Below are 12,410 nucleotides of genomic sequence, written 5' to 3' on the forward strand. Positions count from 1 at the left end.
AAGAAAAAGGAAAGGACCAGAAGACCAGTCTACTCCAGGTACAAATATAGAATATGGAACAACATCCATCCACAATTCAGGGTCTCTTCACCACATCATCACTTCAGAAAGGAGCAGAAAAGTACCTTTCGAAGGAGCACCGCCATTATGTAACTCAAAGATTGCGTGCCTCCTGGTTGATTGAGGAAGTGAATAGTCGTTCACTCTGCCTGTAGACCCCATTCCTAACTCTGTATATACATTCTGCAATCAGCCTTGCTGGTACATCAAATGTCTACCTGTGCACATGCGCTGAGGCATGGTGAGACTCCACAATTTTGCTGGGCATGAAGTACAAGAAGAGAGGTCCCATCTAGTAGAAAAAATTCACATAAAGGTACATACCTGTGTGGCAAGGCTCAGTACCTGCTGCACCAGTTCCTGGGTCTCTGTGGGCTTCTTCAAGAACAGCTTCACGATAGCTGTTAACAGTTGCAACTGGACCTAAAGAACAAAAGTGGGATACACGTGTCTACTAATTACGATTTAAGCACTTCAACAGTGACAAACACATTTAATAAACATGTTTTAATTGTAACAGTAGATTTCCAGCACAACCTCTATGAGTTAAATTCACAGCAGAATTTCTGAACATTCTTTGGAAACAAGACAGGACATTTATTCCAAATGTGAGGTTAGTTAGCTCATACATTAATCTAGAGAACTTAACCAAACTGGGAAAAAACATTGTTACACCTAAGTGTAGCCTTTCATCAGCAAGAAATGCCTGCAGTATGTCCATTTTATTAAAGTAGATATTCATTGAACAAGGCCTATCCTCCTGGGGTGGGTTACATCACACAACACTCTAGTAGTCTTCCATCTCTGTTACCAGGGTTAGCCCACCATAAATTAGGACTTTAGTAACTTGGTCTTTGTTAACTTCTCAAGTTTATGACAATCCTTTGCAACCAGATCCAATTTCGATTTCAAGTCCATACTATGATATGCCATGACTGGGGGCGGGGTGTACTGATGAAATAACCTTTACTAGAGCATATTTTGGGGGGCGTTTTCCATCTACCCTTTTGAAACACTCAGAGTTTGGATTGCTGTAGTAATCCTAATTGGAAACTGTGCACATATTTAACAAAGCTGTTTCACAAATCTCAACTATATGGAGGTTAGCAAAACGTTCAGAAGAACAACTTACTTACCTTTGGTAATGCTCTTTCTGGTATAGGCTATCTAGCTGCAGGTTTCTCGCCTTTTGAATATTTCCCAGGCATCATACTGGATCATGCAACTTTTCAGGAGTACCTCTGTGCACTGGAAGGTGGCCACTTGCGGCTTTGCACTGAAGCCATTCTGCTTGCGTCAACTGCAGAACAGGGAGGACGGGGCAGTCGGTGAGGAACCTGCGGCTAGATAGAGTCCCTACCAGAAGAAGCGTTACTGAAGGTAAGTAACTTGTTCTTCTGAAAGAGACTTTCAGCTGCAGAATCCTCACCTTTTGTCTAGATACCAAAGCAATACCTATTAGGAGGGGGTCTGTGAATGGACTCAAAGCAGGCAGCTCTGCTAGACCGAGCAGGTAAATGGCCCCTCTTGGAAAACCTGACTGTCCAGGCAATAATGCATTGTGAACCTATGGAGGGACATCCATGTAGCCGACTAGCAAATGTCAAGATCTGGGGTCCAGATAGGGTCTACCCTAACACTGGAGGGTCAGTCTCTACCTCCTGCTCTTCCTGACCTGCTGTGCTCTGGCTATCAGCCTTGAGGAGCAATCCCAGGAGTAGAGACTTGCTGGGATTTTTCCCTGTCTTCCGATCCCTAGAAGCACACCTCTCTCAATTCCTGAAAGGTGTAAGCCTCATACTGTGATTCTGAGGCCTGAGCTGTGTCTCCTGCTGTAGACATGTTCCCTAGAGTAGTGTGGGTGCACCTACCTACTCCAGGGTGCTAGAATTTATAAAAGTTTAGAGAAAGGGCTATGGTAGACTCCCAACTTATCTAAACTAGAAGTCTAGAAATCCCTACTACCAAGTGTAGTATGTCCTAAAGACAAGTAGTGACATTTTCTATGGAAGGTCACTGGTGACAAAGTGGTAAGGCAATTGCAAGTGTCTTATTCCAATGCTGCACCACCAATGTAGGAGGCTGGCCTGGTGTGTGGTGGAAACTTATGGTGTTGGCACCTTATACCAGGTCCAGGCAACCAAAGACTTATCTAGGAGGAGTGTGAAGCACTTGCAATACCACAGTAGTCACACAATAACTTAACACACCTGAAAGGAAGCGCACAGTTTTGCAAAAATAAAGGCACTTTCTTACAGTAACACTGAACTGGATTACTATAGGCAATCCCCCCTTTTTGGAGACAAGTACACAAAATATACACAGATAAGTACTAGGAATTAGCATAAAAGCATTAGAAATAGCAAGAAATAGCAAGGGCCCTGTAGGGGGGCCAAACCAAATACTAAAATTGTGAAATGCGAGAATGGGTCCCTCACAAGAGGGTATGGAGTAGTTAGCAAAGGGCTGGGAGAGTATGGAACGCCACGAAGTATGTAGAAAACCCCCAGCGACCAGGAGAGCAGAGATAAATAACCTGGTGAACCCATAGGCTAACATGTAGACTTGGAAATGGAACAACGCAAGTACAGGACCATGCCGGTGGAACCCAACTGTGGATTCTGGATGAAGAAGACCTGTAAAAGAGGGGGACAGAGTCCAGTCCACGCAGGAGTGTCCAGGTGGGGCAGGAGGCAATGCCCACCGCTCCGTGGGTGAAGATACGAGTCGACAGTGGTGGATGAAGTCCAAGAGTTGCAGAGGAGGTCCCCGACGTTTCCTAGGAGCTCTCCCATGCCAGTCGCCGGATTGCAGATGGGTCAGTGGTCAGGAGGACCACCAACAAGCACAAGCAAATGCAACTGGAGCTATTGGAGATCTGCAGAGCTCAAGAGGACCTGCAGGGTCTGGGGACCACACCCTTGGCAGGGAGTACAGTCTGACCCTCAGAAGACAGGAGAGCCAGCAGAAGCAGTCGAAGACCCCACGAGCAACCCTCTGGCAGCAGGCACAGTAAGTCGCAGTGAGGCCCAGGCAGCACACCTGAAGATGAGTCCCACGTCACTGGAGCAGCAGAGAGGAGACTGTCCTTGCAGAGGTGGAGCGCTGAAGCTACTTGGAGCCTGAAGATCCCTAGGAGCAGGAGTCAACAAGCCTTGGCTGCTGCAACAGCCGCGGTGCACAGGGATTCTGTCCTGGAGGGAGAGGCAAGGACTCACCGTTTCCCAAGTTGGACAGAAGGCAGAGAGGTCCCAGAGGACCGATCAAAACCACCACCTGTGTTGGAGAATCCTCACAGGTCCAGAGGACAGCAGATCTCAGCAGCCAGACATCATTGCCTTAGGTGCCTGCGGATGTGGGGGAGTGAATCATTCACTCCAAGGGAGCTTTCTTCTTGCTTCTTTGGTGCAGCTGAAGTCTTTCTGACCCCAGAGGATACACAGCCGTGGAAATGTTGCAGGTTGCTGACAAGAGCTGCAGAAACAATGTTGCAAGGAGAGGTCGTCTCCAGGTTGCAGTCTTGTTCTGTTCCTGTGGAGTACAGCAGCGGTTCCGTGGCCAGGAGCAGAAGAGGTCTTTGCAGAGGTGTCCTGGTGGAATCTTGGATGACTAATCTGGGGACCCACCCACAAGTGAGTCCCCTCAATAGCCCAAGAAGGGGCTTGGTCACTTTGCAGAGTGACCACCTATCAGGGGGAGCCACTAACATCATCTGTCTAACCTGACCAGTCAGATGCTCCCCAGAGGCCTCTGCCCATCTTGACTTCAAGATAGCAGAATCAAGTGGCCACCTGGAGGAGCTCTGGGTACCACCCCTTGGGAGGAGATGGACAGGGGAGTGGTCACTATACTTTTCTTTGAGCAGTTTCGCACCAGAGCAGGGACTGGGGGGTCCTTTGTTCTGCCTTCCCCGGCTTGAGGTGGTCAAGCAGCAGGAGGGCAGAATCCTGTGTGAGGGTTGCAGCAGCATGGGCTGCTGGCATACCCTGGAAGACTGGTAGGAGCAATACTGGAGTGTCTTCTAGGGAGCCCCAAGAGTGCATGGAATCATGTTACCAATACTGGCATCAGTATTGGGGTATGATTCCAACATGTTTGATACCAAACATGCCTAGGTTTGGAGTTACCAATATGTAGCGGGACTAAAAGGTAGTGACCTATGGCCAGTACATAGCTAAAATGGCTTCACCCAACTTACAAAGTCTCTGTCTTTCTCTCTCCTCCTCCTCCTCCTCCTCCTCCTCCTCCTCCTCCTCCCCCCCCCCCCCTCTCTCTCTCTCTCTTTCTCTCCTCCTACCCCCATCCCTCCCCCCCTTTAGGGCTGGAAGGGCCTGCCATAAGGGTGACTTACAGTGACCAGGTGTAGTGACCAGCACTGAAAGGGTGCATGCAAATCGCAGGCCTGAAAACACAGTTTGCCTGGGCTCCCATGGGTGGCATAATACATGCTGCAGGCCGTGGGGTACCCATGGTGTACCAATGCCCTGTGTACCTAAGTACCAAATACTAGGGACTTACAGGGGTACACCAGTATGGCAATTGTCGGGTGCAAAAAGTACCAAGACAACCAAATTTAGAGGAGAGAGCACAATCACTGGGGTTCTGGTTGGCAGGATCCCTGTAAAAACAGTTTAAGTACACTGACAACAGGCAGAAAGTAGGGGTAACCATGCCAAAAAGAGGGACTTTCCTAGAACAACGATCTTGAATTGCCTTAGGAAGCTCAGGGAGAAGGTCTTCGGGCATACTGGTGAGCACTAGTACCTCTGAATTCCAAAGGCCCTTCAAGAAACAGCCCAACAAACAGCAGGCATTTACAAATCGAGTGCCAAGTTGGTTTTTGCCCAAATGTTACCACTCGCTTGGATTGCCTATCGGGGAGGGGGAGTGACAGGAAATGTGTTGGGATTAAAATGACTGGTAGAAGCCTGTACTGCTAGGTTTTCTGGTGAGGGGTGCTGTGAAAGGAACACTAGTTTGCCCGGGGCAGGACGTAGGTGCCTGGCAAATTGTATATTAACTGGGAAGCAAGAACAAGGTTTGGTTCAAGCACCAAACAATGTATGCGTTAATGCCACGTTAGTGCCGCGTTAAAGGGGACAAGGGGCTCAGAAAATGTATGCCTTGGTCAGATCAGTATCAAAAAGGACAATCAAAGCAGGTTCTTCAGGCAATGAAGTGAGCATTGGAGTTGACATGCTCTTTATATAGTGGACCAAAATGAGGTATACTGTGCAAAGAGTCCAAGCAAACCCCAGAGGTATCACAGAGGCACAAATGACAACCCATATGCTCTCTTTTGAGGTAGTGTGGTCAAGCAGTTAGGCATATCAAAGGGTAGTGCTAAGCATGTAAAGCACACACATAGGAAGTGAGACACACACTCAAAGAAATCAGACACTGATTCATAAAAATAACATACTTTTATATCAATTTAGAAACCAAGATCACTGGAATCAGGTGAGTACTTTTCGAGATAGGAATTTTAAGAGTTTTCAAAGTCGACACTAAGTGGATTTTTTTCGAACTGCAATATTACTCTATGGGAGGGAAAACATACACGGCCAACAGGTACTTCACAGCAACTTACAGGGACCAATCTTCTGGGCTTAAGGTGAGTACAGGGCAGGGTCCTAGGCCACATGAACTGGTCACCTCAGGCAGCACTGGGGGGCCAGATGCAGTGGTGCAGTTCAGTGTCTGGTGCCCCATGCAAGTCAATGGGGATCGGTCCGGCCACAAAGATGCTGCAAGGGTGGACTGAGAGTCCAGTCCAGAAGAACCACCAAGAGGGTTCAGTTCTTGTGAAGCTTGGGGACGAAGGGGCACCAGTGGTCCTGTTCTCCTCGGTCTGGAGCATCCAGTTGCATAGGTGGTTTGGACCATCAGGTTTACCGTCACCGGTCACGGTGGAGAGGCCCCACAGAAACAGGCTGCAGTCCGGCTGAACCAACAAGTGCGCTCGGGTCTCACGAGCCTTGGCGACGTAGGGAGACCAGTGCTCCGTTTCTCTTTGGCCCGGGGCATCAGGGTGCAAAGGTGCAGTGGACTGTCGGGTCTTCGTCACCGGAGGTGGTTGCAGTGAATGGGGGAGTCTGCAGAAACAGGCTACAAACGCCGTTGAGAAGTCCACAGAGGGCAAGCTCAGGGTGGCCTTAGTCTCTGGAGGGCCTGGGAACCACGCTGGCACAGTTGGCCTATTTCAGGTCGGGCTAGGCGGTTTGGGTGCAATGGTGCTGTCTAGTGTCGGGTTTTTGGCGGTTTCAGTCCTCACAGTTCTTTCTTTGGGTGCCTGCAGATGCAGGGAAGCAGCTCCTCTGCTCTAAGGGAGTTCTTCATGGCGATTTGCGAAGCACTGGCATCTCTCCCAGCTTCTTGGGTGCTGCAGCCGCATGACAGGTCAGTAGCTTCACAAGGTTCGGGTGCAGCAGGCAGGGTTGGTGCCAAGTCTGTTGTGCTCCTTGGTTCTCTGGCCAGCAGGCTTCTTGTCCACTCCTTTTGTGTCCAGCTTGTTTCCTAATATCAGGGGTTCCCCTAAATACTCAATTTAGGGAGTGTTAATGGGAGTGAAGGGGAGTAGTCAAAGGGCTACTTACCCTTGGGGGCCACTACACCCTCTAGATGACTACTTCCTTTGGGGAGCGGGCATCATCCTGTCCCAGAATTCATCATTGAACCACACACACAAGATGGCGGAATTCCTAAGGCTGTGTTCATTTCAGGCTGGTCACCCCAGGGGTGTGCCCAGCCTAGAAATGCAACACGCCTCCTGCATAGCTAATTTTCTCGCCTGTCCAGGTGTGAGATGGGCCCTGGGGCAGGGAGGTTCAGTATCTTCCTCTTAGGCAGGCCAGATCTGCATACCAAAGGCAGTGGGCTTTTTTGAAGCCTCCTGCATTGGAATGCAGATTTGCAGGTTCTCCTGTTGGGAGGAGTGTGTAACACCCCTGCCTTAGCAGGCTTTGTTTCTGATCTCCAGAGAGCAAAGGTTCTCCCCCTTGGGGGTCAGAATCTCATCTGTTGGTAGCAGTTTGGCTAGAACTAGTCAGTGAGCCCACCAGAAGTTGGAAGGTTTTCTGAGGGCACCTCTAAGGGGCATGTATTAATAAATCCATCACTGGAATCAATGAGGGTTTATTAATATGAGATGTTTGATATCAAACATCCCTAATTTCAGTGAAGCCATTATGTGGCCGGGAACTTGTATTGACCAGTGTCCAGCACACATATTTAAAATGGCTACCCCGGACACTTACTACGTCCAAGAATCAACAAAGACATAGCAGACATAGCATAAAGACATATAATATAATGCACCCTGCCTTAGAGCTGTAAGGCCTGCTGTAGGTAAGACTTGCAAACATTACATGCAGTGTTTAGGGGACATGGCACACAGACTGTGTGCCATGTAGTGTTTTCACTTTTGGGAGCACCTTGTCACACAGCCTGAAATGGCAGACTGCATGAGGTTGGTGCTGGAACCCTTAGAGTGGCACAAGCTGTGCTGCAGCTCTCCGGGACTATCTGCAGTCCTTGTGCCCTAGGTACTAGGGGTACCATTTACTAGGGACTTGCAAAGGGTGCTACAGGCCTGGTCACTTGGGGATCAAGTGACCAGGGGTCTTGTTTTATCAGAAGGAACACCGGCACTGGGGACCTGGTTAGCAGGAATCTAGTGCACTTCAGTAAAAGTTGCCCAAGGATAGAGCTGAAGGCAAGGTGAGTTTGGAGGGTTCAGCTGATGTCAAGGGCAAACCCAGGTAGAAAGCCTCTCAGCTCCCTGGGACATGAAGGCACGCCAGAGGCAGTCGGCAGCAACCCAAAGAGCCAGGGCATGGCTGGGCAGAACTCTATGATCTGAAGCAGCATAGCTGTAGGCACTGGAAACTCAGGTTGTGCTGGAATCCGCTGCAGAATCTGCATCGAAGTCGGCCGACTTCAGGAGCGAGATCGAGAAGGGGGCTGCTGCCCCCATGCCTGTTCAGGTGAACGCAAGTGCGGCAAAGGAGGTTACGTAAGGACTTGAAGTGAGACAAAGACGGAGCTCTGGAGCAGCTCTGTCAATTCCAGCAATGGGACTGAGTGAACTGCAGATGCAGCGATGGACTTGGAATGGTCTCATCGCAGAGCCTTCTGATGCTTGGCGATGTAGAGTTTTGCCTCCTGTGCCCTGACGGCATTCCTCGACACGCAGTCTCCACAGGCCTTGTAGTCATAACTCAACCCCAGGCACCATAAGCACTCCTGATAGGAATCTGTCAGATATTTGTTTGCGACAGTCCCTCCAGACCCTTGAAACCTGTTATTTTAGGCGATGGCATGCCTTGCACACTGTAGAAATTTAGCTGAAATATTGTGGTAAACATGCAGGATTAGCACCTATATAGGCCCCGCACGTCATGTCCAATGCAGAACTGCAACAGTGAGGAGTCGCAAGATGCTACTTTCCAGCATGTATAGGTACTGAAACGTTTTTATAACCAGTCTGACGCTTAAGAATATTCAAAAGGTGAGGAATCTAAAGCTAGAAGTCTTCATCAGAAGTGGTCATTTTGGTCAGGGGTATAAAGTTATCTAAACGCCAGGAACATAGGGGGTCATTCCGACCCCGGCAGGCGCCGCCCGCCGGGCGGAAACCGCCCAAAGACCGCGCCGCGGGGGTCATTTCAACTTTCCCGCTGGGCCGGCGGGCGATCTCCAAAAGATCTCCCGCCGGCCCAGCGGGAAAGCCCCTGCAAAGAGGAAGCCGGCTCCGAATGGAGCCGGCGGATTTGCAGGGGTGCGACGGGTGCAGTGGCACCCGTCGCGATTTTCACTGTCTGCTAAGCAGACAGTGAAAATCTTTGCGGGGCCCTGTTAGGGGGCCCCTGCACTGCCCATGCCAGTGGCATGGGCAGTGCAGGGGCCCCACGACACCCGTTCCCGCCAGGAACAGGCTGGCGGGAAGGGGGTCGGAATCCCCATGGCGGCGCTGCAAGCAGCGCCGCCATGGAGGATTCCCTGGGCCAGGGGAAAACCGGCGGGAAACCGCCGGTTCCCCTTTTCTGACCGCGGCTTTACCGCCGCGGTCAGAATGGCCCGGGAAGCACCGCCAGCCTGTTGGCGGTGCTTCCTCTGCCCTCCACCCTGGCGGTTTGAAACCGCCAGGGTCGGAATGAGGGCCATAGTCTTTTGCCAGATAAACATGTTTGAGAATGTGCTTCAACCCTCTTAGCATTCAGATGGGGACAATGATAAATAACAAACAGTAGCATTAAGTGGAAATCAGCAATATCCTAGTAGCAGCAGAATGTGTACACGTGCTGCTTATTTCACTGATTGATTTCTCCTGGTTTGGGAGTGGCTGTTTCTGAGTACAGAACAATATAGCTACCAAAATTATACATTTAAAAGGGAAAAGCAATACAATGTAATGAATATGCATATGCAATGTGACACAATTAGTACTACATCAACAAAAAGATGCAGTTGAAGAAATGTGCAGTGGCAAGACACATTCATGGAATACGCACTATATGGATGCAATTAAGCACAGGAAGCAACAGAGAGATCTTGAGATTTGTAGCATTAAAAAGACCTCCAAATTTGGAGGTGCTCCAGTGGAAGTAGGAGCAGCATATGGTGTGGTGTAAGGGCAGCGGGTTCTCTGGAAAAAATATTGGGGGTGAGGGGATGTTGGTAGGGGCGTAAAGAGGGAAATGAGATGGGCCAGAGAAGGGAGGCACTGAACCTCTATGGGCAGGAGTGGGATGCCCCAATGTACCTCTGAAAATAGGGAAGATTAAAAGCGATACAAGGTAAACTAGAAAGATTAAAAGGTTCAACATTTCTAATTAAGATACAAAGTGCAGTAGAGGCAGAGAGGAGGGACACATTGAAAAAAATATTATACATTTAAAAAAAAAAAAAAAAAAAAAAAAATCAGACCTATATTTCTTTCAAATTCGAGGGCCCCACAAACAGAAGGCTTGTGACTGGCAAAAACGTGCCCAGCAGGCACAAAACTGCAAAGTTTAATTTTTTTAAGCTAACTTAAATTCACCAAGTCATCTTTTCTCAGTTTCTTCTCATGTTTTCTTTTGTTTTTGCTCGTAGGCGCTGTTGTCAAAAGATAACAATTAACTTGTTTAATAGAGTTATCAATTATTTCATGCTACTGACACATTATGTTGCTGTTGACAGCTTTCATTTAACAAACCAATGATTTTTGGGAGATAGAGTCTTCACGTGGTTCATGGCTCAGCAGAACTCATCGGAAAACAACGAATTTTAAAACGATAGCAGATGACTAAAATTGTTATGTAGCTTTATGAAGTAACTGTGTGGCCTCATTTATAAGCTCCCTCTGCAGTGGAGCATTTTTAGATAACAGCACTTTACACGCTTGGATTTTCATACTTACACAGGGAAGTTAAAACTATAAGTACCAAAAGGCAAAGTGCTGGTTGTTTAACATACATAATTACTTAAAGTGTCAGGGGTGACTAATGTCTTGGCAGCACTTCTTGTGTTAGCAAACTTTTGGGGAAGAAAAGAGTGGGAAACTGTGCCAGAGGCGCGCAGGGTTTGGTACCAAAATGTAGCTGTTAGAATATCACCTGACATAAAAATATTGTTTACAAATATCATCCAGTTGGAGTTGATAATAGAAAATCTGTTCCTAATGGGACAATACTTTTGTTACAATAATCAGGACACAATATTTATGTCAGAGAGTACTTCTGAGAGTAATATTTTGACGTAACCAAGGAGGAAAATTATATTCGTCTAATGACTTGCATCGTGGCGAGGGACATTGTAGGCTGACAAAATTAAAGAAAAATGTGAGAAATTCATACAAGAACATTTCCATTTTACGACGTCTATCTGCTTAACAGCTATAGTTGGTTTGCCTCTGCCAGGACTTACCAGTAATTGAATGGGGCTCATCCAGGCATACCATTTAACTCTATCATCTGAAGTGGCAGAGGAGGACGTGCGGTTATACTATCCTGTGTAGTCCCATTTCATGCATGAGTAAGCTGGTTTCTGGACTGATGCAAGTGGATGATGTAATGGAATGTTGATTGTATTGTATTACCACATTTATATAGTGATTATTACCGCTATATGATGACCTGAGTAGCACGCTACCCCTGCCCTATATGAGTATCTCTCTACACCATGCAGGGTGTGTGATTGGAAGTGTGATTGGAAGAATGTTGTCTTATTTTGATCCAGTGCGTGAAGTGATTCCATTTCGTGTGTGATTACCACCCAGGTGAAATTTTCATGCTAAGGGACGCAGCGCATAGCAGTATGTTGGATGATGAATTGTGAGAAAGAGATGCACAGTTTTATTGTTTGCAGTATGCTGGTAGATTTGAACAGCTCTGCAGGTCCCTTTGTGGTATTTCTTATGACTTAGTCTGCTTAGCTTGGTCCTGCACTGTGTTGGACAATCTGAGATTTTGTGTATAGTTGTGGTCCTGAGCTGACCTGGCTGGACAGAGAGAGAAGTGGAGAGATCTGTTGGGATGGCCACTTTTAGGTCGAGCATGCAATTGCTTTGACATGTTGTAAGTATTGTCGGCTTTTAACCATGCCCACCACATGCTCATCACTTTCACTCGTTTGTGGGCTTGCCTTTCACACATCCTTTATCATCCTTGGTAAATACTTTACGATTGCCCTTTCTTGGGGCGGTTTTGTTACCGCCTTGCAGACTGCCCCCCGTTACATGGATAATTGCACGATTACAGATACTATACTTTTTCTTTCTCTCCTTCGCACTCCTGCTCATGGCGCTTTGAATCGGCTTGCTTATATCAACGGTTTTACTTTTCATTTTCAATTTATCTGGCAATAAATTCCAGTTAGGAATCTACAGCGCTAATAGCTCTAACTCGAGCAAATGCAAGACCCTTTCTATTGCAAATGCTTTTTCTTAGTTGCCAGTAGCAACAACCTCTCCCTGTCACCATTATTTACACATATTACTACCACCCTAGCTACAAACTACTGCTGCCTTTGGTTATAGCCGCCGGCTTCTGCCCCACAGTAAGTGGCAACAATTTAAAGGTGGTGGCCCCAAGGTCAGGGCTTGTGCTGCAGTCCGCAGCGAGCCATATGTCAGATGATGGTATACAGCAGGGTTGTAGTCACAGCCTGTTTTATGCATGCGAACCCTGCTGCTTAAAAGAGGTAGAGGGGAAAGAACAGGGTGGGGGCACAGTGGATGTCAAATATCATGTCCAGCGTTGGGTCACAGCAACTGTACTGGTATTACTGTGGGTAAAGTCAGACAGTGGAGAAAGATGGGTGTAACTCACAGCCTACTTGAGCTGAATATATTATCTGGCAATAGTGGG

General features: G+C 47.9%; 1 protein-coding gene across 1 annotated transcript in view; it reads right to left on the minus strand.

Moving 5' to 3' along the window:
* AP1B1 (adaptor related protein complex 1 subunit beta 1) overlaps nucleotides 1–12,410 on the minus strand; it is a 335,180-nt gene that overhangs the window by 230,821 nt on the left and 91,949 nt on the right. Inside the window, exon 11 of the mRNA XM_069214578.1 lies at nucleotides 385–483. Coding sequence (XP_069070679.1) covers nucleotides 385–483 — 99 coding nt within the window. The remainder of the gene's footprint in view (nucleotides 1–384; nucleotides 484–12,410) is intronic.

The sequence above is a fragment of the Pleurodeles waltl genome, chromosome 11 (assembly GCF_031143425.1).
Source record: "Pleurodeles waltl isolate 20211129_DDA chromosome 11, aPleWal1.hap1.20221129, whole genome shotgun sequence".
Classification (NCBI taxonomy): Eukaryota; Metazoa; Chordata; class Amphibia; order Caudata; family Salamandridae; genus Pleurodeles; species Pleurodeles waltl.